At 58.9% G+C, this 24,557-nt stretch overlaps 1 protein-coding gene across 5 annotated transcripts in view; it reads left to right on the top strand.

Annotated features, from left to right (window-relative positions):
* The window catches only part of NLGN3 (neuroligin 3), a 39,223-nt gene extending 17,141 nt beyond the window's left edge, over window positions 1-22,082 (top strand). For 2 of the 5 annotated variants that reach the window (XM_030967632.1, XM_030967631.1), the window contains exons 2-8: window positions 1,409-2,142; window positions 3,239-3,298; window positions 10,091-10,150; window positions 12,795-12,944; window positions 14,538-14,723; window positions 19,217-20,006; window positions 20,428-22,082. In XM_030967632.1, coding sequence (XP_030823492.1) covers window positions 1,665-2,142; window positions 3,239-3,298; window positions 10,091-10,150; window positions 12,795-12,944; window positions 14,538-14,723; window positions 19,217-20,006; window positions 20,428-21,265 — 2,562 coding nt within the window. In that variant the 5' untranslated portion in view covers window positions 1,409-1,664 and the 3' untranslated portion in view covers window positions 21,266-22,082. The remainder of the gene's footprint in view (window positions 1-1,408; window positions 2,143-3,238; window positions 3,299-10,090; window positions 10,151-12,794; window positions 12,945-14,537; window positions 14,724-19,216; window positions 20,007-20,427) is intronic. The other 3 variants (XM_030967633.1, XM_030967634.1, XM_030967635.1) reach the window with 3 other exon arrangements.
* The last annotated feature ends 2,475 nt before the right edge of the window (window positions 22,083-24,557 follow it).

Raw genomic sequence — 24,557 nt, forward strand, 5'->3', positions numbered from 1 at the left:
GTTTTTTGGGGTTTTTTTGGTTGATTTTTTTTTTTTTTGGTGGTAGGGTTTTTTTCCTGCGGATTTTCCTCATTGGATGAGGTGTTCTCTATTTGTGGAATCCCTGCCCAACTGAACCTCCACCAGAGCTGCAAACTCCCATCTGCATACAGCCCTTATTTTGTGCTCCAATAATTTCTAGGCAACTCTGCTCCCCTCTGAGCCTGGGAGAGATCTGCCGGGTGGGCATGTCAGGATGCCCTGGGGCAGAGCGGAGGTGCCTCACTCACCACCGCCGCCGTCTCTCCCAGCGTGAGCACATGTGGCTGAGACAGGACCTGGGAGCATCCCCCGAGCCACGGCCGCCTTTCCGCGGGGACCCGGCTGCAGATCCGCTCGCCCGGGAGCGGAGCCGGGGCTGCTGCTGCGGTGCGGGGAGCACCGGGCGGGCTCCCCGTGCCCGGCTCCGCCGGGAGCAGCGGGGCCGCGGGGGGAGCCCGGGCGGGGGGCACTTACATAAGCCCGAAATGCGCCAGGCGGTGCTGGAAGGTGAAGGGCAGAGCGCTGAGGATCCACAGAGCCTCCAGCGAGGGCTCCCTGGCACAGGAGCTCTGCTCGCTGACACATCCCGGGTCCCCATCTGCGGTGCCCTCCCTTCCCCGCGGGGGCTGCCACAGCTGCTCCTCCTGGTGCTGCCAGCCCGGGCGGGACGGGGGAGCGCAGCTCTGCCTCCCGGGCTTGCCGGGGCACGGAGCGGCTGGCAGCGAGGGCACATGCCCACAAGCGGCTGGCAGCGAGGGCAGATGATGCCCACAAGTGGGTAGGAAGGAGGACAGATGCCCACAAGCGCTCTGGCTGTTCCCCTCCTGCCCGCCCAGCACCCAGGTCTGCCTGGGCTCTCCCTGCTTTGCCCAGTGGAGGGGGAAGCTGATGGGGACTGTGCTGGTGGGCGAGATGGGTGCCTGGCTAGGATGTGTGGGTGCAGTTTGCCGGTGTATGCTGCCCTAACAGGGGAGCAGGGCTGTGCTGAAGGCCAGGCACGGAGCACAGGCAGCTCTGGCTCAGCCAGGAGAGGAGAGGTGCCAGGGGATTCTTGTGCAGGGGCTGTGCTTGGCACCAGTGGTGTCCAACGGGCTCCTTATGGGGGGGGACACAGCACAGTCTGCTTATCTTGGCACCCAAACTCTGGGCAGCCCCTGAGCACTGGGGACAGGCTCTGCAGGCATGGGCAGACTGTGTGTGTGTCTGCACACGCTCTGCTTGTTCTGCCCACTTTTGCCTGCTCCCAGAGCCACCTGCCCGGCTGCTGGCAGAGCCAATGAGCACCCATGGGTGGGAGGCTCAGCCAGAGATCCTGGCTCCTTCTGCACTGCACGTCTTCAACTCTTCCAGAGCAAGTCTGCTGTTAATTCCCTCCATCTCTCCACAGTATCAGCAGTCACCTCCGGGCTGGGCCGCTGGCAGGCAGGCAGCAGCAGGCAGCTGGGAGGCTGTGAGGAGCTGGTGCCACCTCTCCCTGCGTTCGTGCTCCTGACTCACCCAGCAGAAGGTGTGGCTGGGCACTCCTGTCTCTTCTGCTCCTTCTGTTCCTGGTGGGCAAATCGGAGGCTTGGTGTGATGGGGCTGCTCTGAGACCTCGCCCCAGGAGCTTCAGGCCTGGATGTTGGTGCTGTTTCTCCCGGACAATGTGGCTGATACTCTGGAGAAGCCCTCTCTTCCCCCCTGTTCTCCAAGTGCCTGAGCTGGTGGCCAGCTGGGACCTGCGTCTCACCCTCTGGGTGCTGAGCTTTGCCTCGATGGTTGTGCAGATGGAGGGCCAGGTCTACTCGCCCACCGTCAACACGCACTATGGGAAGTTACGAGGGGTGCGCGTGCCGCTGCCCAGTGAGATCCTGGGGCCCGTGGACCAGTACCTGGGGGTTCCTTATGCTGCTCCCCCCGTCGGGGAGAAGAGATTCATGCCCCCCGAGCCACCACCATCCTGGTCGGGCATCAGGAACGCTACCCACTTCTCACCAGTCTGCCCTCAGAACATCCACAACGCCGTTCCCGAGATCATGCTGCCCATCTGGTTTACCTCCAATTTGGATATCGTGGCCACGTACATCCAGGACCCCAACGAGGACTGTCTGTACCTCAACATCTACATCCCCACGGAGGATGGTGAGTCCCCACTGGGGTGACCGCAGGAGAGCGAGGGGGGGGTCACTCCACCCCTCCCCAGCAGTGGTTGGTCTCACCTGGGTGTTGTGTTTGAAGCATGTGGTTGTGGACCCCGCAGCATGCTGTCTGTTTGTGGAAAGCTTTCTCTGGCCACGCAGCTTGCCCTCTTGCCCTCAGCTGCCATCTCTGTCTCGCGTGCTCCTGCTCCTCCACGCCTCCCGGTCCCACCCCTCCACCTCCATGGCATCGTCACGGGTTCCTCCTCTCTTGTATTGCTAAATCTGAATCCGACTCTCTGACCGCAGATCCACAGAGTGACAAGCTGATTTGTGCTCCCCACAGGCGCCGAGTGCCAGGTTCTGTCTTGAGTTGGTTCGAGTTCGTCCTTCCTCCCTGCTTCCCACCCTCCCCAGGTCCATGCGCTAGTTGTGGGCGTGGGCTGCGGCTGGGAGGAACACTCTCTGCCTCTCCCTGGGAAGATGCTCCGGCAAGAAAGGGACCACAGAGCCCTTTTCTGGGCCCTGGTACGGATGGGAGGCTGGGGTGCGCCGGCAGACACATCGCTTGGCTGCTCCTCCGTGCGCGGTGGGACAGCGGCAGAGCGATGAGCCTGGCGGGCTGGGGACGCACGGGGCACGCTCCTGTTGGGGTGAGGCTGAGCGGCGCTGGGTGCCTCCTCGTCTAACCTTTTCCTTTGTAGGGGATCCCAGCTGAACTGTAAGTAGAGGGCAGAGGAGGCAGCGCCTGCCCGCCCCAGCCCGCCCCAGCCTCACCGCAACAGGAGCCCCCGGGGATTTTCAGCGGGCCAGAAGGGACCCGCAGCGGGTCTGCTGCACACAGCAGAGCAGCCTGGCGGGTCGGGGGCTTCTCCCAGGCTGCCTGGCTCCACTCCTCTGTCTCTGGGGCCCACGGAATGCATCATGCCTTCCTTCTCGCCCAGCACGGCTGGCCCAGAGTTTTCCTCCCATGGCGACGCTCCCTCCCCACCTCCCGCGGTCCCGGGGGCGGTGGGAGGGTAGCAGCGTGGTTGTGATTGCATGCCCACTCCCATCAGTGGAGCCTCCTGTTATTTTGTAGTCTTTTATTCATTTTACAGTAAAACGGATTTCCAAGGAATGCACCCGAAAGCCCAACAAGAAAATATGTAGGAAAGGAGGTATGTAGCAAGCCGACCGGCAGAGAGGCACAGAGAGGAAAGAGAGAGAGAGTGAGAGAGTGAGAGGGTGCCTGGCTGGCCCCCGGCCTGCAGCACTCCTCCAGCACCTCTCTGTGCTGCCACCCGGACTGTGGACCCTCCAAGCAGCCCCCCCTGCCACCCACCCCCTGCTTCCCGCTGGGAACAGCCCCACGGGTGCTCTGGCCAGCTGGGAGCACAGCTCTGGGGTCAGCTCATGAGGATGCTCATGGTGCTCCAGGCCTTTCAGAACAGCTTCTCCTGGGCTGAGCCTGCACTGCCACCTTCATCCCACTGGCACTGACAGCCTCCCCGTCCCTGGCCATGAGGGGTAGCCCCTGATGGCAGGCAGCACTGAAATACATCCCTTGGTTGGGTTACCCCATTGAGGGGTGTATGGGCCTGCTCAGGGAAGGACCTGTGTGATGGGGGACTGCAGTCCATCCCGGGCTGAGCTTTTCCCCCATTGCATCCCTGATCATTTTGCATCCAGAGCTCCTTGGTTAAAAGCATAAAGCCTCTCCTGGCTGTGTAAATGCTGCAGACTCTGCCCTGAGCCTTGTGCCTGCCAAGGCTGCTCCCCACTGCTCACACCCCCATGCCAGTGCCAGTCCTGCCAGTAAGGATTTAGTCTCCAGCCCATGGCACAGCAGCGTCCCTGAGCCCACAGCAGCCCCATGGGGAGCCGAGCACCTCCAGTTCAGACAAGTCTGCTTTGCCTTGCCTCCACTGGCCTTCCCCCATTGCCCCTAAATGATCCTGTATTCCCAACCAGTGACATGCACAAGGCAGTAGAGACGTACAAATGGCAGCTGGCTCAGCCCCGTGTCAGACACAATGCTTCACCCATCCCTCCACACAGCCCCGTGCAGACAGGGAGAGCTGACTGCTCTGTGCATCCCAAGATGAACGTGTGGACGGCCAGGCAGCCAAGCTCTCCTGAAAGGCTCAGTACAGGGCGCCTGCCCGGCACTGGCTGCTGTCCTGGGTGTCCTGCAGCAGCAGCAGCAGCATCCCTGCATCCCAGCCTCTTCTCCCTGCACCCCTGGGTTTGGCGGGGCCAGTGCAGCTGGGCTTGGAGGTTTGGGGAGCGCTTTCCTTCCAGCCGTTTCCCCCAGTTCTGTTGTTTGGTTTCTTTGCTTTGCTTTTCCTGTTGCTGTCCTGGCTATTCACACGCCATCTCTCTGAGTGCCAAGGCTGCCCCTGAAAGGGCTGGCGCATTAGGGAGTCTGTGCACGCTGCCTCCGGAGCCGGCTGTGCCAGTGATCACCAGCCACTTCAAAGCGCTTCCTCTCCCGGCCCTCCCACCGGCTGCCAGCGCTGGCAGCCCCCGCCGCCCCCAGCCCTGCAGCCAGGGGAGCAGCTCCAGGTTACTGCCAGACAAGGGGCTGATACAAGGTGTGACAGAACACCTTGGGTGTGCTCATCTCCTGGGTTTCCCTCCCCGCTGGCTCGGCTCACGGGCAGGGTTTCTCTGCAGCCCGTCTGCGGTTGTTGCCTCTGGTCACCTCCCAGGGAGCTGGGGGGGGACATTCCCTTTGCCCCCACTGGCCTCTGTTGACTCATGGACCAGCAGATGCCCAGTGCCAGCCATTTGGACACCCAGGTGGGGCGTGCCAAGAATTAAAGCACCCAGACACTGGCACTTCCCTCCAGCTCTGGCCAGGCTCTGGTAGCTGTTGGCTTGAATTAATTGAGTCACTTGTGATGAAACACAGAAGCTCCCACACTCCTCATTGTGTATCCTAGGTTAGTAATGCTTGGGGAGAGAGTAATGTACCTGCAGTGCTGATTTCCTCAGGTTGAACATTTGAACATTGAGTCATTCTGGAATAATCATTACTACTATTTCTAAGGCCACAGACGAGCAGTGATAAGCTCTCCTCTCACAGAACAGTATTTTGGTGGGTGAAAATGCCTCAGCTCCCACCTTCCTGGAGTTTTCATGACTTCTGCCACCCCTAAGCTCTGTGTATTTCAGAGCAGACAAAGGACTGAGAATTTATCAGTCATGCTTGTTTATCTCTGGGACAGAAAAACATCCCTGTTTCCCTGCCCAGTTGTCCACAGTCATTTCCTCTATGGAAATTTTCTAAATGCCAGTCTCCTCCATACACATTGGTCCCTTCTCTGGTAGCAGTACAGGGCAGCAGTGCTTTGAGAGCAGCTAGCCATGCATGGTGCCAGGGGAGCTGACAGCACTGAGGCTCATTTGAGGCTCAGATTTTGCTGCAAAAATAGTGCTGCCCACCCAAAGACCATGTACACAGACACAGACACACACCCTGAGAGCACAGTACCTATGTGCAAAATGCAGCTCTGCCCCATGCTTTGTGCTGCCAACACTTCCAGCCTTTTTTTGGCTGTGGTAGATGCCAAGATGATTTTTCCTTCCCTTCCTCACCAGCCTGGGCAATCCTTGCTGCAGGGCATGAGGAGGTGGATGTCATTTTTGGAGGGGAAAAATGTGGTTGCCCTGCACTTAGCAGCTCTTCCTGGTTCTCATTAGCAAATGCCCAAATCTCTCTGGCTGGGACTGCGAAGAGTCTGTGACATTGCAGAGACAAATGTGCAGGTCCAGCATCTTCCTCTGCTGTGTGAGGGTGGCTGGAGCTCCCAGCAGCTCTTGGGCTCAGGAAGTTCTTTGGCAGCTTCTCTGCTGCTCTCCAAGAAGCTGACTTGTCTAAGTACCAGCTGAGGCTTCCCTACAGCTGCACGAATTCTGCAGTGCTTCCTTGCTGGAAGCTTCTTCCCAGCCCCCTCGGAGCCTGCTGCTCTGCAGGGCTGGCTGTGGGCAGACCACCGCCCTGGGGCTCTGCTTGCACCGCGGGGAGCGATTTGCGAAGGTGAGGGTCGGTGTTTGTGCTGCGGGGGCAGCAGAGCGTGAGGAGATGCAGTGCTTTTACTGAGTCCACTCGGGATGGAGATAACTCCTCTGCATCATTCAGGGCAGGGAGGGGCAGGGCAGCTCCGAGGTGTGCTGCAGTCCTGGTGCAAGGGCTGATGACACAGGTGAGCTGTCCCTGCCTGTGGGGCTGTGCAGCAGCAGGTTCAACAGCTGCACCGTTCTTGGCCCTGTCCCTTGTCACTCCCAGAGAGGCAGCTGAGATGCTGTGGCTGGCAGCAGGTGTCCCCTTGGGTGCATGTAGCCATCAGAGGCTCTGCTCCCTGCAGCATCGTGGCTGCTTTGCAGGAGTGGGTGCCCCAGGGAGGTCCCACTGAGGAGAGGGTGCTGGAGCTGCCTGTGGGTGCCCTGAACAGACATTTGGAACTGGAAAGGTGTCATCTCAGGCTCCTGCTCTTCTCTTATCCATACCATGGTGAGAATGAAGGCTCTGAGAACTGAGGCTCCTTGCCCTGCTTTATCTCTGTTTGCACTGGTGTCAGTGCTGTTGGTATGGTTTACTTAAGATAGAATAAATCCAGCATGGATGCCCCTGTTTCAGGCAAAGTGATTTTTTTTTTTACTGAAGTTGAACTTAAATCTTCCTAGTGGCTCAGATAAGAGCGTCTGCATCCTTCCTATCGGCCTGAACAATGTCACTTTGCAGTCAGCTTAAAGTGAAGTGGCAGACAACAGACATTCACTTCCTGGGTTAGTGGAGGGTGTTTTTGATGGGTAAGGAGAATAAGAGCCATGAGCCCTTTCCAGCTGTGAATCCACAGGCTTAAACCCATCCTCATGAGAGTGGGCGCTGCAGGGCTCTGTGTGGTGGCATTTTGTAGAGCAGAGGAAGATCTCCTGGGCTGGGTGTCCCTGGACATGGCAGGAGCCAGTGGAAAGTGTTACTGGGTGAGGGAAGTGAAGCTGTGATTGCTCTCACGAGCTGAGGGGCATTGGTGGGTTGTGCTGGAGGTGAGCACTGCAGCAAGGGGCAAAAAGCCCACTTGGTCACAACAGTGGTGTTGGCCATAACCGCCCTGGCACCTTCCTGCTGATGGGTGAGGCTTGTGCTTTGCATCTGCCACACACACATGTGCCACTGCTGTTCCCCTTCCCCTGGCCTGCATCACTGCACTCCTGCTTTGCTGAGCTTCCAAGTGCTGCTTTCTGCCATCTCTTCCATGGTGCCTGAAGCTCAGGTTGCTGGAGGCTTGTCCCAGCCATCCCAAAGCTCTGTCTCCAGCTGGATCCCTCCCTGCTCAGCTAGGACAGCTGCTCAGGTCACAGAGATGTTGTCCACTGCCCTCTTTTACAGCCTGACAAGTCCTCATAGCTGATTCCTCCATTCTCATCTGCACTGACTTTTGTCCCCTGAAGGAGACCAGGCTGGAGGGCTGCAGCCTGGCCAGTCCCAGGGCTTTAACAGCACCAGGGCCTTTGGCAGTGAAAAATGATCTCCAGCTGCCTGTGGTCTGCTTCTCAACTCTGAAGCACAGTGTGGATCACATCACTGGCTGTTGTCTTCATTAGAGAAAAATCCCTATCCCTTAGAAGTACCAAGAGGTTGGTGCATAGCACTGGTTAGCAAACACTGCATGAGCACTTCGTCATTTAAGTGCTTTCTGGGCTTGCAGCTCTTCCTAATGAAGACACAGTAGGTCAAGCTTGCAGCTCCTGCAAAGAGGCTGAGTGGCTGCACATGCCCAGCCAAGTGTGTGGCTGGGGCTGGGCTGGGCAGGGTGTGGGAAGGAGGCAGCAGGAAGGGGGAGATGCTGGGACTGAGGTGCTGGGGCAAGAGATGACAGGGATGGGTGGAAAGAGGAGAAGGATGTGAGATGCTCAGAGGATGGCTGGGTGGTGAAGCAGGAGGTGAAGGGGTGGGGCTGGAGCATGGTGGGGAAAATCAGAACAGCAGATGAGACAGCTGATCCATCCCTGCCCTTGGCAGGAGCAGCTCTCCCTCACCTCTTTCTGGCAGTGTGTCCCACCTGGTCTTAAACACCTCCCCAGGCCGCCTCTTCCAGTGCTTCTCTGCCCTTTCTGCCAGAAAGGTTTCCTTCTCATCCTGCCTCCTGTAGCCCCAGGGCTGCCTGAGAGGGACTTGCTGTTCCACCTCACCACCTCACAGGAGTCTTTCATGTGTTGGGATGCTGCTGCAGCTCCCACCGTGCCTCTGCTCCCAGCATTCATGTGACCCAGCCTTCTGTGAACTTTTCATGCCTGCTGGATTTTTCGAGGTTTCTGGTTTCTGCTCCTCCAGACTTTCTCCTGCAGGTCATGGCTGCTAAAGGCAATCTACAGGCCTCTCACCCTGATGGAGCTGCCTCACAGCCATTTCAGATCTCTTCTCCCCCATCACAGATTCCTTGTAAATTCAAATCCTGTCCCGGTCCATGCTGCTGTCTCTGTTATGCACCTCCCGTGTCACCTGCAGAATGCCACTCCCAGACTGGCAGTGAGCACAGCTCCCCAGTTTTGTCTTTCTGACCAGTTTTGTGCATTTAGTCCTGTAGTTCCATGCAGCCACAGGCTTGTCCCTTGCTGGTGGGAGCTTTGCTGGGGGCTGTGAAAGCCCTTGCTGTGGCAATGGGAGCTGTTGGTGGTGGCAGCAGGACCCTGGGGTCAGCTGGGTGCCTGGCAGGGTGTCAGAGCCCCTTGTCTCAGGGGAAGGTCCCTGAGCAGTGCAGGCTCTCTGTGCATGAGTCCTGCCTGGGGGAAACCCTCCCCAGATGTCACCATCACCTGGGGAACTTTTTGTAGCAGGCATTAGGGAGCAGAGGACTTGCAGGCATTGGTCTGCATCTCTAAGAGGACGAGAACACCCAGCCTCTTCCTGAGATTCAGAGCTCCAGAGCACAGGGATGGCACCACTTGCCTTTGTGTCTACACTGGCATGCAGTTCTTTGCAGGAGTGCGGTTTTGGCACAGGTTTTTCAGCACCCCTGCTCCCTGCCAGCCCACAGGCCACCTCTCTGCAGTTTGGGGAGTGCCAGGCTCACTGCAAGCCATCCACAGCACCACTCCACATGGGGCTGCTGGGCTGGCCCTTGCCCCAGCACTGCAGGGTGGTGAAGGGACACAGAACACCTGTAAGGCATTCAGGATGTTACAGAAACTCATATGTTTAGCATTCTGCCTTGGTGCCTTTGAAATCCTCAGTGAAACATGGAACATGTCTTGTAAGGAGGGAGTTGGTGCAGGATGCAGCCAGGCAGCTCAGGGGAGCGGATGTCATGAGGGATCCCTGCGTGCCGTGGTGGTCTCAAGCAGTGGTACCAGTGGTTTGTGGCCAGGCACAACAAGGAGCCACACACCGTGTGGGGGTGATGGGCAGGAACCTGCCTGGTGGCCATGCAAGGCAGCCCTTGGTGTGAGCCCTGCAGAGGACAGTTGTGCCCAGGGGCAGCAGAGCTGGGAGCAGGGCTGGGTGCTAGCCTTGCCTGGAGCTGAGGGTGCATGACCAGGTGGGGGCCAGGCTGGGGTGCAGGAGGACTGACAAGTGCTTTGAGAGACTCATCCACCACCAGCGCTGATGCTGTCACAGCCCCACTCGCGTCTTCCCTCCACCCCAGCCCTCCCCAGGGAGGATCTGGGAAGGGGCCCGGGTGAAGCAGCATCCTGGCACACTCCTGGGGCAGCGCTGCCCATGCCCAACACTGCCCTGGCTCTGGGAGAGGTGCAGTGTGAGTAGCCAGCAGTGCTGTGGGGCACAGGCGTGGCCCCACTGTCTCTGCTATCATGCTATTTTTGAATTCTCTTTTTTTTTTTTTGTGTTCTTTTTTTTCTTTCTTTCTTTCTTTCTTTCTTTTTTTTTTTTTTTTTTTTTTGTTGTTGTTTTTATTTCCCTTTTGTTTTCCTTTTTGTTCTGTCTCCTCGTGTTTGGTCCCTAGGAGCCAGCGCTAAGAAACAGGGCGAGGACTTAGCGGATAATGACGGTGATGAAGACGAAGGTATTTCTGTGCTCGAGGCTGCCACTGCATGACACGCAAAGCAAAGCACAGCAGCTCCGTGTGCCGCCATCCGCTGCCACCCCCAGGGAGCCCTGTGTGTGTCTGTCTGCCGTGCCAGGCAGCGGCGCGGGTTGGGGGGCAGGCTGGCCGGCTGTGCAGGGCACCCAGCACCTTCCCCTCCTCCTGATGGGGGGAAAGCTCATGGGGTTCTTCCGCTTTAGGAGGAGTTTGCTCCTGCTCAGTTGGAGCGAGGGCAGGGAGGAAGCATGGCAGCTTGGGAGGAGAGAAGCCCTCGGGCACCTGGGCCCATTTCACCCTGAGCCCACAGGTCACATCCCACCTCCAGCCTCATCCCTCCAGAATCAGTGACATGCATCTGGGAGCCAGCAGCCTCCCCATCCACCCTTGCCTGGCCCTGCCGTGGCTGTGCCAGCAGCCTGAACACTTGGCACCCAAAGGGCATCTGGCCATGCACAGGAGACCCAGGGTCCACTTGGTTTCTGTCAACTTCTCTCCCTCCTCACCCCGTGGAAGTGAGGTTTTGCTTGCAAGCACCAGCCAAGACAGAGCAAGTGGCCTTTCAAGCAGATGTGATTCTAGACGTATGCCAGGACTAAGCAAGCTGCAGAATAGGCTATTTTTAGTAAAACAGGGTGGTTTGTCTGCAGGTTATGGAGTCAGCGTGTTTGGCTGCAGAGATGTGATGAGGAGGTAGGAGGAAGGGTTGGCCAGGCTACAGCCCTAAAGTGCTGAGGACAGTAAAGCCTCATGGTGTGCAGAAGGCCCAGAGCAGTTCGAACAAGGCCTGGCAGATGGCATTTAGGATCTGGAAAATAGATGAAAACCTTTTTCCTTGGCAGTACTAAACCCCTGTTGTTTACTCCAGCTAACCTGTGCCCCATGATCTCTTGTACCAGGGCGTAAACTGGCGTCCAGCCTAAGTGACTCCACTGTGCTCAATCCACACACACCAAAATGTGCTGCAGCAGTTCTGAGCTGTTTATTTCCTGGTACATCTCTGCACATTGCTGCCATTCTGCTGTGAGGAGGGCCCTTTGTATGTCAGGGAGTGGGTGCAGGATGGAGGAGAAGACACGGGCACAGGCACTGATGTTCCTGCCCCTCACATTTCAAGCAGGTGGTCCTGGAAAAAATTGTCCTGATGTAGCTGTGCCACACAAACAATATCTGCCCTGGAGGAGCTGCAAGCACTTTTTGCTCCCCTGGTCTGTGCATTTGTCTGGCTACATTCTGGCAATAGGAGAAGAGCCAGCACAGGTTTCAGGTTTGGCACAGCCTCATTCTCCTGGAGGGAAGAGATTTTCTGTATGGGAGGCCACCTTCAGCCATGCCACGGGCCACAGCTGGAGGTGACAATGGCCACAGGTACCCGTCAGCCTGGCCTGCAGCCCCTGCAATGGGCAGGCCACAGGGAGGAGTGGACATGTGCAGGGGCTAGGTGGGTGTGAGGGAGCAGGAGCAGCCCAGCTGGGCACTGGCGTTGGTGTGGCTGTGCCCCAAGGGCCCCAGTCCTGGTGGGACAGGGCTGTGCTGCACTGCTGAGGGAGGCAGGCAGGGAGCAGCAGCTGCCTGGGGCAGCTGAGGCCAAGCAGGCACTGCCAGCCCACCTGAGCACGGTGCTGGGTGTGAGTGAGCACAAGGCAGGACAAAGTCCATGGGTCTGGATGGCCAGCCCAGGACAGGGCTGGGCAGTGCAGGCATGTGGGACCTGGCCACGTCTCCAGGGCAGGTGCAACTGCCTCGTCCGTGTGACATGGGCAGGATGCTCCAGGATGTTATTCTCCTGTGGGTGGCCATGGCTCCCTCAGGGATCACCACCCAGTGGGGCAGGAGGGACAGGATGTCCCCTGGGCAGGAGAAGTCAAGAGAGGGAGCGTGGCTGCTCCCTGTCCCCCAGGCTCCCACCGTCCTTCCTCCCCGGCCCTCGGGGTCCCATTGCCCATCCTCACTCCATGCCTCATGCCCTGTCCTCGTGCTCACCTCCCTGACACACACACCCGCATCCACTGTCTGTCCCATCGCCATGTCTGTGTCTGGGCACTGGGCTGCCGTGGGACTACATCCAGACAGGCAGGTCCCTGCCTTCCCAGGGGGATGGGAAGGGGGAGTGGGAGAGTAAGACACTGGAGCACACATCAGTGGCCCCCCCCTTCTAGGTCCTGCACACCCCCATCCCTGCCCCCCTCCGCAATGCCAGCTTCCAGGACCCACGGAGTGCTTGGGTCCAGCCAAAGACAGGACATGGGGCTGCATCCTGGGGCTGGACTCTGCAGCTCCCACCCACAGCAGAGCTGATCTGGCTCCCACACCACGCCAGAGCCCAGCTCCGGGGGAGAGAGCAGGGTCCAGCCAGCGTCCCTCCCTCACCTGCTCAAACCCCTGAGGGGACAGCAGTGTGGGGACAGAGCAGCAGCAGCCACCCCTCGCAGAGGGGCTGGCAGGGTTGGTTCAGTGGTGTTTGGCTTTGGGGCTCCATGCTGTGGCCCCCAGGAGAGCTCTGGCTTTGGCTCCCAAGCCCCTCCGTGGTCCTGGCAGCTGGCATTGCCCTTGTCCTTGGTCTGCCTGTCGGGCAGGGTGCTGCGGCCGTGGCTGCGGGGCTGTGTGTGACCAGCTCTCCTTGCAGACATCCGGGACAGCGGGGCCAAGCCGGTGATGGTCTATATCCACGGGGGCTCCTACATGGAGGGCACGGGGAACATGATAGACGGCAGCATCCTGGCCAGCTACGGGAACGTGATTGTCATCACCCTCAACTACCGCGTTGGAGTGCTCGGTATGAGCGGGCTGAGGGACAGCCCCGGGGCCTGCCCGGGCTCGGGCGGGGGCGGGGGGCGGCGGGATGCGCTGCGGGCACTGCCCTGGCCCTGGCAGCCCAGCGGTGCCACGTGGCACAGCCCCCAGCACACGGGCACAGCCCGGCCTGGGCCCTGGCACCGGCCCCCCCGGCTCGTGTACACGAACTGGCTCAACTGAAAGCAAATATTGGTTTGTGGTTAAATGAATAATAAATGTGTTTACCCAGCATCTCCTCCTGAGAGGGCTCAGACGGGTGAGGTGCCAGCGGGTGCTGCATGGCTGTCCAGGGGACCTGGCAGCTCTCCCTCCCTGGGCACAGGCAGCCTCCAAGCCACTTGTGCTGCTGGGACCCCCTCAGCAACACACCACGGCGTGGCTGTCTGCACTGGGCACCACAGAAGGGGTCAGGTGCCATGCGGAGGAGGGTGGCAGTCCTGTGTCCAAAAGCACTGGTGACTTAGAGAGGCAAAATGAGGACATAGGGACAAAAGGCAGTGCAGTCCCCTGCCTGAAGCAGCAGAAACCCCCAGGGGCTGAGACACAGGAGCCTTGTGTGGAACACCACTGCTGCTTCCCTTGGCAGCGACAGAACAAGGGGTGTCGAGGTTCGGGGACAGCTCCTTTCCCAGCCAGGCTGCTGGCTCTCTCCTGGCCATCCAGCCTAGCCTGGTGCTCTCCTTGGGCTCCTGCCTGGTACCTGGGGCAGCACATTCCTCTCATGGCTTCCAGAGCCCATAGTTTCATGTGGAAGATGGTAGTTAACCTATTCAAAACCTTTTAATGTTAAAAGTCCTAAAATGGATAGGCGCAAAGATAAGACACATGAGCCACAATATGACATTAGACTTAAGTGGTGCCTTCATCATTTCCATTGAGGTGGTGCACCACACCCAGCCAGACCCCCTCCAAAGTGCCAGCACAGCCCGGGGGCCACTCCCTGTGTGCTGGGGTTACCTGCCTGGATTTTACCTCGGGCCCCTCAGGTTTTGGCTTCCTGCTTAAAGTCAAAGCAAACGAAAGAGTGATAACTTATCTTGGGTGTTTCCAGTGCTATTGAAAGCATTTCTCGCCTTATTCCCCACTGAGAGCCTTTGTGTTTTAAGCTGCAGTCGGTTCCTCTCTGCCCAGCCCACCTCCTGACGCTTAGAGCCTCCCCCAGACCACACTGGTCCATGGAAAGCATTGGCTGTGCTCACACTCACCCTGCCTGCAGCCACTGATGCTTTCTGAGCTTTTCTTGGGCCTTGTGTGACATGTCTTGAGCTGTTCTAGCTCGGGTGGTGGGATGGGTAGGACACAGCTTTGTGCTCTTTACACTGTCCCTGCTTGTTGGCCAGAGAGGCTTCCCGAGGTTTGCAGCTGCTCTCTCAGCCTTTCACCCCTCTGTGCTCTGCAGACGGTGGGGGAGCTCAGTGGTGTCCCTGCTCCACCTTAGAACTCACAAAACTCTCGTGGTGGGATAGGGTCCCACAGAACGCAGGGTCCGCTGCCCTGGGTATAGGGAAGGAGCGTGGGAAACCAGGACTTTCCCTGTTTCCTCATCCCTAACTGGGCTCCCCTTGGCCCTCAGGGTTCCTGAGCACGGGGGACCAGGCTGCCAAGGGCAATTACGGGCTGCTGGACCAGATCCAGGCGCTGCGCTGGGTCAGCGAGAACATCGCCTTCTTCGGGGGGGATCCCCTGCGCATCACCGTGTTCGGCTCGGGCATCGGCGCCTCCTGTGTCAGCCTGCTCACCCTGTCCCACCACTCCGAAGGTAGGTGCCAGCCTGCTCACCCTGTCCCACCACTCCGAAGGTAGGTGTCAGCCCTGTCTGAGGCTGCTGCAGCTGCAGAATCTGGTTTAAACCCAGAGAAGAGTAATAAACATAATCCTATTCATACTGGCCCCTATCACGGACCCTAAGCATCCTCCTAACTGCACTAAACTTTTGACTTGCCCAAATAACCCCCGACTCAGAAAAACTATCCCCATACGAATGCGGATTCGATCCCCTGGGATCTGCTCAACTCCCCTTCTCAATCCGCTTCTTCCTAGTAGCCACTCTCTTCCTCCTGTTCGACTTAGAAATCACCCTACTCCTCCTGCTACCATGAGCCACCCAACCACAATCTCCTACCACCACCCTAACCTGAACCTCCTCACTTATCTTCCTCCTTACCTTAGGACTGGTGTACAAATGAATTCAAGGTGGATTAGAATGAGCAGAATAACAAAAAGTTAGTCCAACTAAGACGGTTGATTTCAGCTCAACAAATTATAGCTCCCACCCTATAACTTTCTTTATGTCCTACCTCCACCTAAGCTTCTACTCAGCCTTCGCCCTGCTCATGCTAACCCATGGAGGGGAGCCCACCCGGGTGCTGCTGCCCAGCCCAGCAAAGTCAGGGCTGCTTTCTAACCACTCACTGGTGAGAGCCTGGACCAGGACTGGGAGGCAAAACTTTCTCATCAAGGGCAGAAGGAGGCCAGTGGCAGAGCACGTTTAGCCAGGGATGGAGTGGGTGCTCCCATGCACAAGGCTGCAGCCCAGGGCCAGCCCCTTGGCATGGGGAGAGGTGGGGACCCCACACCAGGACAGGGATGCTGGGTCATCCCCTGCAACGGGATCCTCAGAGAGCACAGCAGCCCTTGGTTTCTTCCAGGGCCAGGAAGGGTCCTGCCCTGGTGCTCAGGTGTTCCTAGTGCAGGTGTGGAGGGGGTGCAGGGCATCATGCAGGGCACTGGGAACAGGGATCTCAGTGCTAGCAAAGGTATTTATACTGGAATAGAGGGGAAGGAAAGGTATCTATACTGGAATAGAGGGGAAGGCAGAGCACCCCAGACATCCCTCCTGAGCCTGGGGAGGGCTGGAGGGCCCTGTGCTGGGAGACTGGCAGAACTGGAAGTGCTGCACCTAGCAAAACACAGGTGGAAGTAATATGATTAATATCTGTAAATATAGCAGAGTGTTTACTCTAAATAAAGAAGGGAATTATTTATGCTAAAAGACTGTGTTGGAATAAGAGCAAATCATGTAAACCACCTGCAAAGACATTTACATCAAGCACTGAGGGGGAGAAAAATTAACTGTGAGACTGGAGGTGTTTTTGATAAATTTCCTAAAGGAAATTCTAGGAGCAAAGCCTGAGCTGGATATGGCCCACAGGGGAGCAGCCTGCCAGGGACCTGCTCATGGGCTTTATATGAGGGTGCAGCCATCTTCCAGTGCTGTGTCCCCAGGTGTGGTGCTGAGGAGAAAAGGACACGTGTGAGCAGTGGACACGGGTGTGAGTCTGCCCTTCAGAGACACACAGCAAATTGCACTCGAAGCTGGAGTGCTGCTGCCCTGCTCAACAGCCTGGGAATCACACAGGAATGGAGACCTCCAGAACCTCAGCAGGGCTGATGGCTGATGATGGGGAGTCTTTTACAGGCTGAAAGCTCCTGCAGAAAGAAAAAGTGTTTTCTCTGCCCATATTGAGTGTGAAAGGCTGGAGAGGGAGCACTATGTGTAATGCATTCTCAATGCTTCTAAGGGTACTCCTTTCCATCACAGGAGTGCAGGAGTGTGTGCTTGGCTGCCCACGTGGCCCCAGCCTCTTGCAGGGGTCGAGGCTGGAGCAGCAAGGAGAGAGACTGAGGGCAGATTGGAGGGGCTGCTCCTTGTGACTTTCCAGCCATGAGAAATAGTCCTGCCAGTATGTGCATTTCTCAGGTGATGCTGCACTTAATGCCCTGCATGTGCATGGTGAATCCTGTGCTGCCCCTTGCAGCCCCAGTGCCCCTGGCGTGCCCCCTGCACCCAGAGGTGCTGGGTGCCCTCACTGCTGGGGCAGGGGAGCTGCTGCTGGCTGTCAATGCTGTGGGGCAGGAGGGGAGTGCTCAGTGCTGCAGCCAGTGTCTCATAAAGCCAAATGGCCGTAAAATGAGCTCAAAAAATTCCCTGTGCCAGAGCACCCACATCCCCAGGGATGGGTAGCTGGTTCTGGAGCACTGCGTGGGAGCAGTGCTAAGTTGCAGCCTGCAGAACAGGTGGGTTTGTTTTTACTGCATCAAAATAAAACTTCTAGTGATCACAAGCTATTAATGAAGCTGCTGATTTGTGCCTGCTCTGCCAGGTGCTGCAAGAGGCAGACACTGGAGGCTTGGTACAGCACGTGTTGGGTCTGGCTGCTGGGGAAATCCACAGCTCCCTGCCAGCTTCAGGCCTTGTAGGGTCACTCTGATTCCTCATCAGTGACCAAAGTGCTGTTTTTCTCCCCAGCCAGACATACCAGGGCAGGAGCAGTCTCTGCCAGGCAAACTTTAAGTGCATCCTTTGCCCCATCTCCTTCTCTGTGGGGGCTTCTGCCCTTTGCTGCCAGCCCTCCAGATCTCAGTTGGACAAGGCACCCAGCACCCTGCTTTGAGCAGGGCTTGGCCCAGACACCCCCAGAAGTGTTTCCACTCTCAGCTACTGGGCAAAGCAAAGAGGAAATGAGGCGCTGGCAGCAGCTCCAGCCACCCTCTGGCAGAGCCCTGGCCCCACCATTGACTCCACCATGCCGTGGCAGCCAATCCTGCAGGAGGCTGGGTGTGTGGGTGTGTTGGGACCCTCACCATGGAATGGAACAGGAAGGAAAGGCAGAACTTCACCTTCTTGCTGGGCCTCAGCAGGCTGCAGAGTGGAGTGCAGGGTGCTGGTGCCTCCCTGAGGTGCTTGTCAGGCTTCAGTCAGGCACTGGCATGGAGCAGGAGGATGTGATGGGTCAGGACTCTCCCAGAGTCCTGGGTCAGGCTGTGGCCATGCAGAGACATAGCAGAGGGGCTCCATCAGGGACATGCCCAGCTGACAGTGACATCAGCTGCCCTGGCAGTGGTAGGCAGGGCCAGAGCCCAGCCTGGTGGGCCTGTCTGGGAAGTGATGCTGCTGGCAGGGCGCAGTAGCTGCTGCTGGGACAGCATCTCCAGGGAGCCAGGAAACCCCATCCTGGCTCCTTGGCACGTGGATGATGGCGCAGAGCAAGCAAAGCCATGGCCAGTCTCCAGCCTGTAGGCTGGGTATGGCTTTCTAGGGCACCAGGAGGTGACAAACAGAGCTTGTGACTTGTCTTTGTCCCAGTGCATGGGACTGTACGTCAGGTACTTGGCAGAGCGAGGACTGTGCGTGCAGACAAGAGCTATGGACATGGTGGCGTGGAGCCAGGAGCCTCTGAACGCTTCTGTTGCAGGAAGGTGCTGCTCTGCTTCCCTGCAGAGTGGCACAGCCCTGGTTGCACAGGGGTTCTCTGCATTTCAGGGTGCCAGGGGCAGCCCCATGGGCACCACACTGCTGTGCCAGCACCGTTCAGGGGTCACCTGGAACAGTCCCTCATGGAAAGCAAGTGCTGGGGTCTGGCAGGGGTGCAGGCAGCATTTGGGGTGCAAAGAGGGCTGGTCAGAGAGCAGGGACCCCTGGGTGCACCCTGGACTGGCTGCCTTTCACGGCCCAGAGGCTCTGCTTCCTCACCACCCTTTGTATTCTGAGCACAAGCACCATTGACATGGGACTGGAGCGAAGCCACGCATTTCTCTGCCTGGGCCAGGGCCTTTGTGGCCTCGTTTTCCAGGGCGAAAGTCCACTCCCTCTGTGTTCCTGGTGGCAGAAAGGCCCTCTTTGTGCATCTGGCAGCGTGCTCCTGCAGGGCCGGATTGGCACTGAGCAGCCCCAGCTGGGCAGGAAGCAGCAGGGAGGGGGTGGAGGGGGACTCTGACAAAGCGGTGGGGTGGGACACGGCAGGGTTAAGTGTCCCCAAGCAGGCATTAACCCTCCCACTGCTGCCAGCCCACAGCTCCTCAGTGAAGCAGGTGCCAGCCTGGGCTGGAGGATGGTGCTGAGCCCAGGTAGCACATCCTTGGGGTGGCTGGGGTAGCACAGGCTGCTTGGCAAGGCCAGGCTGTGATGCAACCGTGGCCCCTCTTCTCCCCACACCAGGACAGGGATGCTGGGTCACCCCCTGCAATGGGATCCTCAGGGAGCACAGCAGCCCTTGGTTGCTTCCAGGAGCACCCACTTGCATTCCCAGCTGTCATCCCGCCATCCCCACGGCAGCCCTGAGCTGAGCCCCCTGTGTGAGCCCAGCTCAGCAGGCAGCACAGCTCAGGGACAAGGCTGGGTGTGGGCTGCGGTGCTGGCTCCTTGCAGGAGTACAAGAGCATCAATGCCTTCTCCATGCTGCATCCTGCAGTGCAGCACTGGGATGCAGGAACCCTGCTGAGAGCTCCCTCCACTCTGTGCCTGTGTTGCAGGTCTCTTCCAGAGAGCCATCATCCAGAGCGGCTCCGCGCTCTCCAGCTGGGCAGTGAACTACCAGCCTGTGAAGTACACCAGCATGCTGGCTGACAAGGTGGGCTGCAACGTGCTGGACACCGTGGACATGGTGGACTGCCTGAGGCAGAAGAGTGCCAAGGAGCTGGTAGAGCAGGACATCCAGCCAGCCCGCTACCACGTGGCCTTCGGGCCAGTCATTGATGGGGACGTGATCCCGGATGACCCAGAGATCCTGATGGAGCAGGGCGAGTTCCTCAATTATGATATCATGCTGGGGGTCAACCAGGGTGAAGGGCTGAAGTTTGTGGAGGGTGTGGTGGACCCCGAGGACGGCGTCTCAGGCAGTGACTTTGACTACTCAGTCTCCAACTTTGTCGACAACCTGTACGGCTACCCTGAGGGCAAGGACACCCTGAGGGAGACCATCAAGTTCATGTACACGGACTGGGCCGACCGGGACAACCCCGAGACGCGGCGCAAGACTCTGGTGGCCCTCTTCACTGACCACCAGTGGGTAGAGCCCTCGGTGGTGACAGCCGACCTGCACGCCCGCTACGGCTCCCCCACCTACTTCTACGCCTTCTACCACCACTGCCAGAGCCTGATGAAGCCTGCATGGTCCGATGCAGCCCACGGGGATGAGGTGCCTTACGTGTTTGGGATCCCCATGATTGGCCCCACAGACCTCTTTCCCTGCAACTTCTCCAAGAACGACGTCATGCTCAGCGCTGTGGTGATGACCTACTGGACCAACTTTGCCAAGACAGGGTGAGTGGGGATGGGTGCTGTGCCTTGGGGGTCTGCACTCACTGCAGCTGTACTCCCTGGGGCTGTGCTGTGGTGGGGGGGTTAATCATGCCCAGTGTGGGACACTGAGCTCCCTGTGCCCAGAGGTCCCTGTGTGCTGCACCTTCACTGGGGCCATGGCATCAACCACAAAGCAAGAAGCTTAGATCATGGCCAGCCCCTGGGACAGGACCCAGCCAAGCCGCAGGGGTGGGGAGGCTTGTTGGCCCTGGTTATCTTGGGTGAGACTTGGGTGCTGCCCAGTCATTCAAGACCTGTTGCCAGCTCACTCTGTGCCACCACTGGGCAAAGGTCTCCTCAGTTTCTGTCTCTGCATCCAGCTCTCCCTCTTTGTTTCTTTGGCTTTTCCCAGTGCTAGTTCTGTTCTGCCTGTGTTTCGCAGGGACCCCAACAAGCCTGTCCCCCAGGACACCAAGTTCATCCACACCAAGGCCAACCGGTTTGAGGAGGTGGCCTGGTCCAAGTACAACCCCCGTGACCAGCTGTACCTGCACATTGGGCTGAAGCCACGGGTACGCGACCACTACCGGGCCACCAAGGTGGCTTTCTGGAAGCACCTGGTTCCTCACCTGTACAACCTGCACGATATGTTCCACTACACCTCCACCACCACCAAAGTGCCACCACCTGACACCACACAGAACTCCCACATCACCCGCCGGCCCAACAGCAAGATCTGGACCACCAAGCGCCCTGCCATCTCGCCCGCCTACAACAGCGAGAACGGGAAGGAGAAGTGGAGCCCGGAGCAAGAGGCGGGCACGCTGCTCGAGAGCCCCCGCGACTACTCCACTGAACTGAGCGTCACCATCGCCGTGGGCGCCTCCCTCCTCTTCCTCAACGTGCTGGCCTTCGCCGCCCTCTACTACCGCAAGGACAAGCGCCGGCAGGACACGCACCGGCAGCCCAGCCCGCAGCGCGGCGCCTCCAACGACATCGCCCACGCGCCTGATGAGGAGATGCCCTCCTTGCAGGTGAGCCAGGGGCACCACGAGTGCGAAGCTGTGCCATCCCACGACACCCTGCGCCTGGCCGCTCTGCCCGACTACACCCTCACCTTGCGCCGCTCTCCGGACGACATCCCGCTTATGACCCCCAACACCATCACCATGATCCCCAACTCGCTGGTGGGGCTGCAGACCCTGCACCCCTACAACACCTTCACCGCCGGCTTCAACAGCACGGGGCTTCCGCACTCACACTCCACCACCAGGGTATAGCTGCCCGCCGCCGGCGCACACGCATGCACGCACGCACACACACGCAGCAGACACTGGCAGAGGGACCGGCGGGGCACGCGGAGCCCCCGACGGAGGGGCAGCGCCCACGGACGGTGCAGCTCCCAGCCCAGAGACCTGTGGGGGTCCCAGAGCGGCCCCGGCGCTTTCTTTTGTTCCTATCTAACTTTTGAGAAGTGCTTTGACTCTCCTGGCCTCAGGGCCCCGTGGGTTGCCCCAGGACGCCAGTGGGCTGCAGGAGGGACACGGTGTAGTCCTGCACAACCCACCCGTGCAGGTGGGCAGGGGTACCCCGCTGTCAGTGGCCACGGGGTTCCCGGTGCCGTGGCTGTGCCTCCCAGTGGGGCAATCACATCCCCAGTGCTGAGCCCACCGAGCACCCTGGGACTGACGAGGAGCGGGACCGGGCATCCCTCTCAGCCGGTGCCCAGACATCCCCAGGCATCTTGGCAGCCCTGGAAAAGGCTCCTTCACTGTGCTGAGAAGTGGCCCCAGGCCATGGTGCTATAGGCAGAGGGAATGGGCAGAGTCCAGGGACCTGGCCTTGTGCTGGATGCGGGCACTGGGGCTGGTGCTGGGGCTCAGGGACCCTGGGAGCGGGGCCCTGGGCTGGAGACTTGGCACCTCTGCCCCTCTTTGCGCTGCAGAGAATCTCTTTTGTGTCAGTCATTTCTCTTTGCAGAGACGTTTTTTAAGCAGATCTTTAGTTCTTTACACACTAACGGAGTCGCCGCGTTTTGTCCTTTGTAAAGATTTTAAAACCAAGTGTTCTTGATATAAAATAAAAAGCCAGTTAGAAGCCAGCGTGTGCGCACGGTGCCGGCCCCCCATGGCGCCCGCCTGCCGTGGGTGGGCACCAGGCAGGGCAGTGCCTCCTGCACTGTGGGGCTGCGCTCTTTTGTATTTTTTGATATTCTCCCTCCTCTGTCACCCGTGCCCACGTATCTCAGCCAAAAAGCCTATCCAACGGCCTGCCTGCGAGCACCCCCGCCCCGGTCCCTCACCGCCACCACTGGCCAGTGCCACCCACTGCCCCTGTGGGCATCACCTGCCCCGAGCACTGTCTGTTCACTCCCATGAACCCAGGACAGCCCCTCATGCTCCCCATCCTGCCCTGCTCCCCCAGGAGCATCCCACATCCCTTCACCACTGCCCCAGGGCTGTGCTGTGCCCTCCCTGCCCGTGCTTGTTGCCCGAAAGCAGAGCGGGGGGTTCGCAGCCTGCGGCAGGAGAGGGGTGACAGGAGCAGGGTGAGCTGCTCACCAGCATCTACTCTGCCTCCCAGGTTGCTTCCACTGGGGCCTCTACCCCATGGTGGGGTGACCCCAGCTCCAGCACCCAGGATGTGCAGCTGGAACAGATGCCTGGGTAGGGACTCTGGGGGTGATGCAGCCTATGTGGGGCTGAGAGCCAACCTGTGCTGGGGCTGGGGCATCTGCTCTGGCCACCGAGCCACACGTGGCTCTAGGCAAGTGGCTTTGGTGTGGTCGGGCATGGAGAAGGAGCTGCAGGGGATCCCACGTGGGGTACCCCAGTCTCAGCCCCCCAAGGTGAGCACTAGCACCTGGGGCCTGGGGGGGCAGGAGAAAGGGACAGGTCCTTGTGGGGACACCATATCTTGTCCCTGTGCAAGACGGTCCGGCTGGCAGACGCTGCCCGTGCTGGCGGCCGTGACGCACCGGTGCCGGCTGGCCCTGCTGCCCGGGGCCAGCGCATCGATGGCCCTGCTGGCCCTGCTGCCCGGGGCCAGCACAACAGCAACGGCCCCGCACCCTGCCCAGCCCCCGCCCCGCACAGGGCTGAGGGTGAGGATGCTCGTTGGAGAATGTATTTATACCCTGTCACCCGCGCAGAGTAACAAATTCCAAATAAAACAGAAGTGATATTTTTAATAGCGGTGTGTCTCGCCTCTTCTTGGAGCATGCAGGGCCCTGGGACTACCGGGCTGGGTGGGTGGGGTGCCCTGTGCTGGTCCTCATGTCCCTGGTACCCCCCTACAGAGGCAGCAGGAGGAGCCTGGGATCACCCCCCATGTCAGGGTGCTGGACTCCCACATGCAAGCTGGCACCATAGCATCCAGGACTGCCAACACCGTGTGCCACCATGTCCCCACGTCTCCCCAGCCCTGCTGCCCCCAGCACTGGGACCCCAAGTGGGAATGCATCTGTCTCACAGCCCCCTCCCCCCGAACTTCAAACCCCTTCCCCAGCCTTTCCCAGCTGAGCTCCCCTCCCCCTATTTGCCAAAGAGAAAAGCTGCTGGTTTCATTTCTTTTTAATGTAATTTCAACTGGAGTTGCCATGGAAACCAGGAACGGAGTGGGGGGGCTGAATTGCCTCCAGGCAGCATGCAGACACTGGAGCCAGGGCCGAGGCCCCGAGCCAGGGGAGCCGGGGCAGGCAGGGGCACAGGCTGTGAGGAAGCTGAGTGTGGGGCTCTGCCCTTCTCCCCACAGGAGACATTCACAGCTCCAGTGCCACGGGCACACGTCACCCTGTCCAGCACCGTGCTCCAGACCCTGTGCTGGAGCCCCTAAAAGCCCTGGTGCTGCCCATTGTGGCATCCCACAGGGTGCCCAGTGCCCTTTTGAAGGGGTGATGCCTTTCTGCCCCAGATTAGGGAACTGCCCTGCCCTTCTGTCCCCTCTCCTCATCCTTGCACATCCCCAGCTGCATGCTGCCACATGTGCCAGCATGGCCAACCCAGCTGGGACCCCGAGGCAAGCTGGTGACAGACAACCCAGTGCTATTATGCTACTGCCTTTGCAAAACTCCTGAGGCTGCCATCTGTCCAGGGTGTCCTTGACCATCAACAGTTTTCCTTTGGAGACCTGGCAAAGCTCAAGGGACACTGTATCCCAGAGGGTATGAACAGTTTACATCTGCGTGACAACTGTGGCACATCCTCTGCTTCAGGGGACATGTTTAGGGCTGTTGGCAAGGAGAACCATAAGGGAACTCAACTGCAAAGGTGTCCCTGGCATGGGAGGGAGTGAGTGACCTGTGGCTGGCCTCTGGCTGCTTGAGGATTCACAGCCAGCAGGAGGACAGGGATGCTGTTCTTCTGTCACGGTTTGACGCTGGCACAATGCCAGCACCCCCATGAAAATATATGCTCCTTGGTGTCTGCTGTGAGATGTGACCAAGAATAGAGCAAAGCAGGCTCCAGCTTAGGAATAAAGAAGAAAACACTTTATTAACCTACAACTATATATAAAGAGAAACACACAGAGAACTCGGAATGAAAACCTTCCAAAAAACATTCCTCCTCCCCC

Source organism: Camarhynchus parvulus, chromosome 4A (genome assembly GCF_901933205.1).
Source record: "Camarhynchus parvulus chromosome 4A, STF_HiC, whole genome shotgun sequence".
Taxonomy (NCBI): domain Eukaryota; kingdom Metazoa; phylum Chordata; class Aves; order Passeriformes; family Thraupidae; genus Camarhynchus; species Camarhynchus parvulus.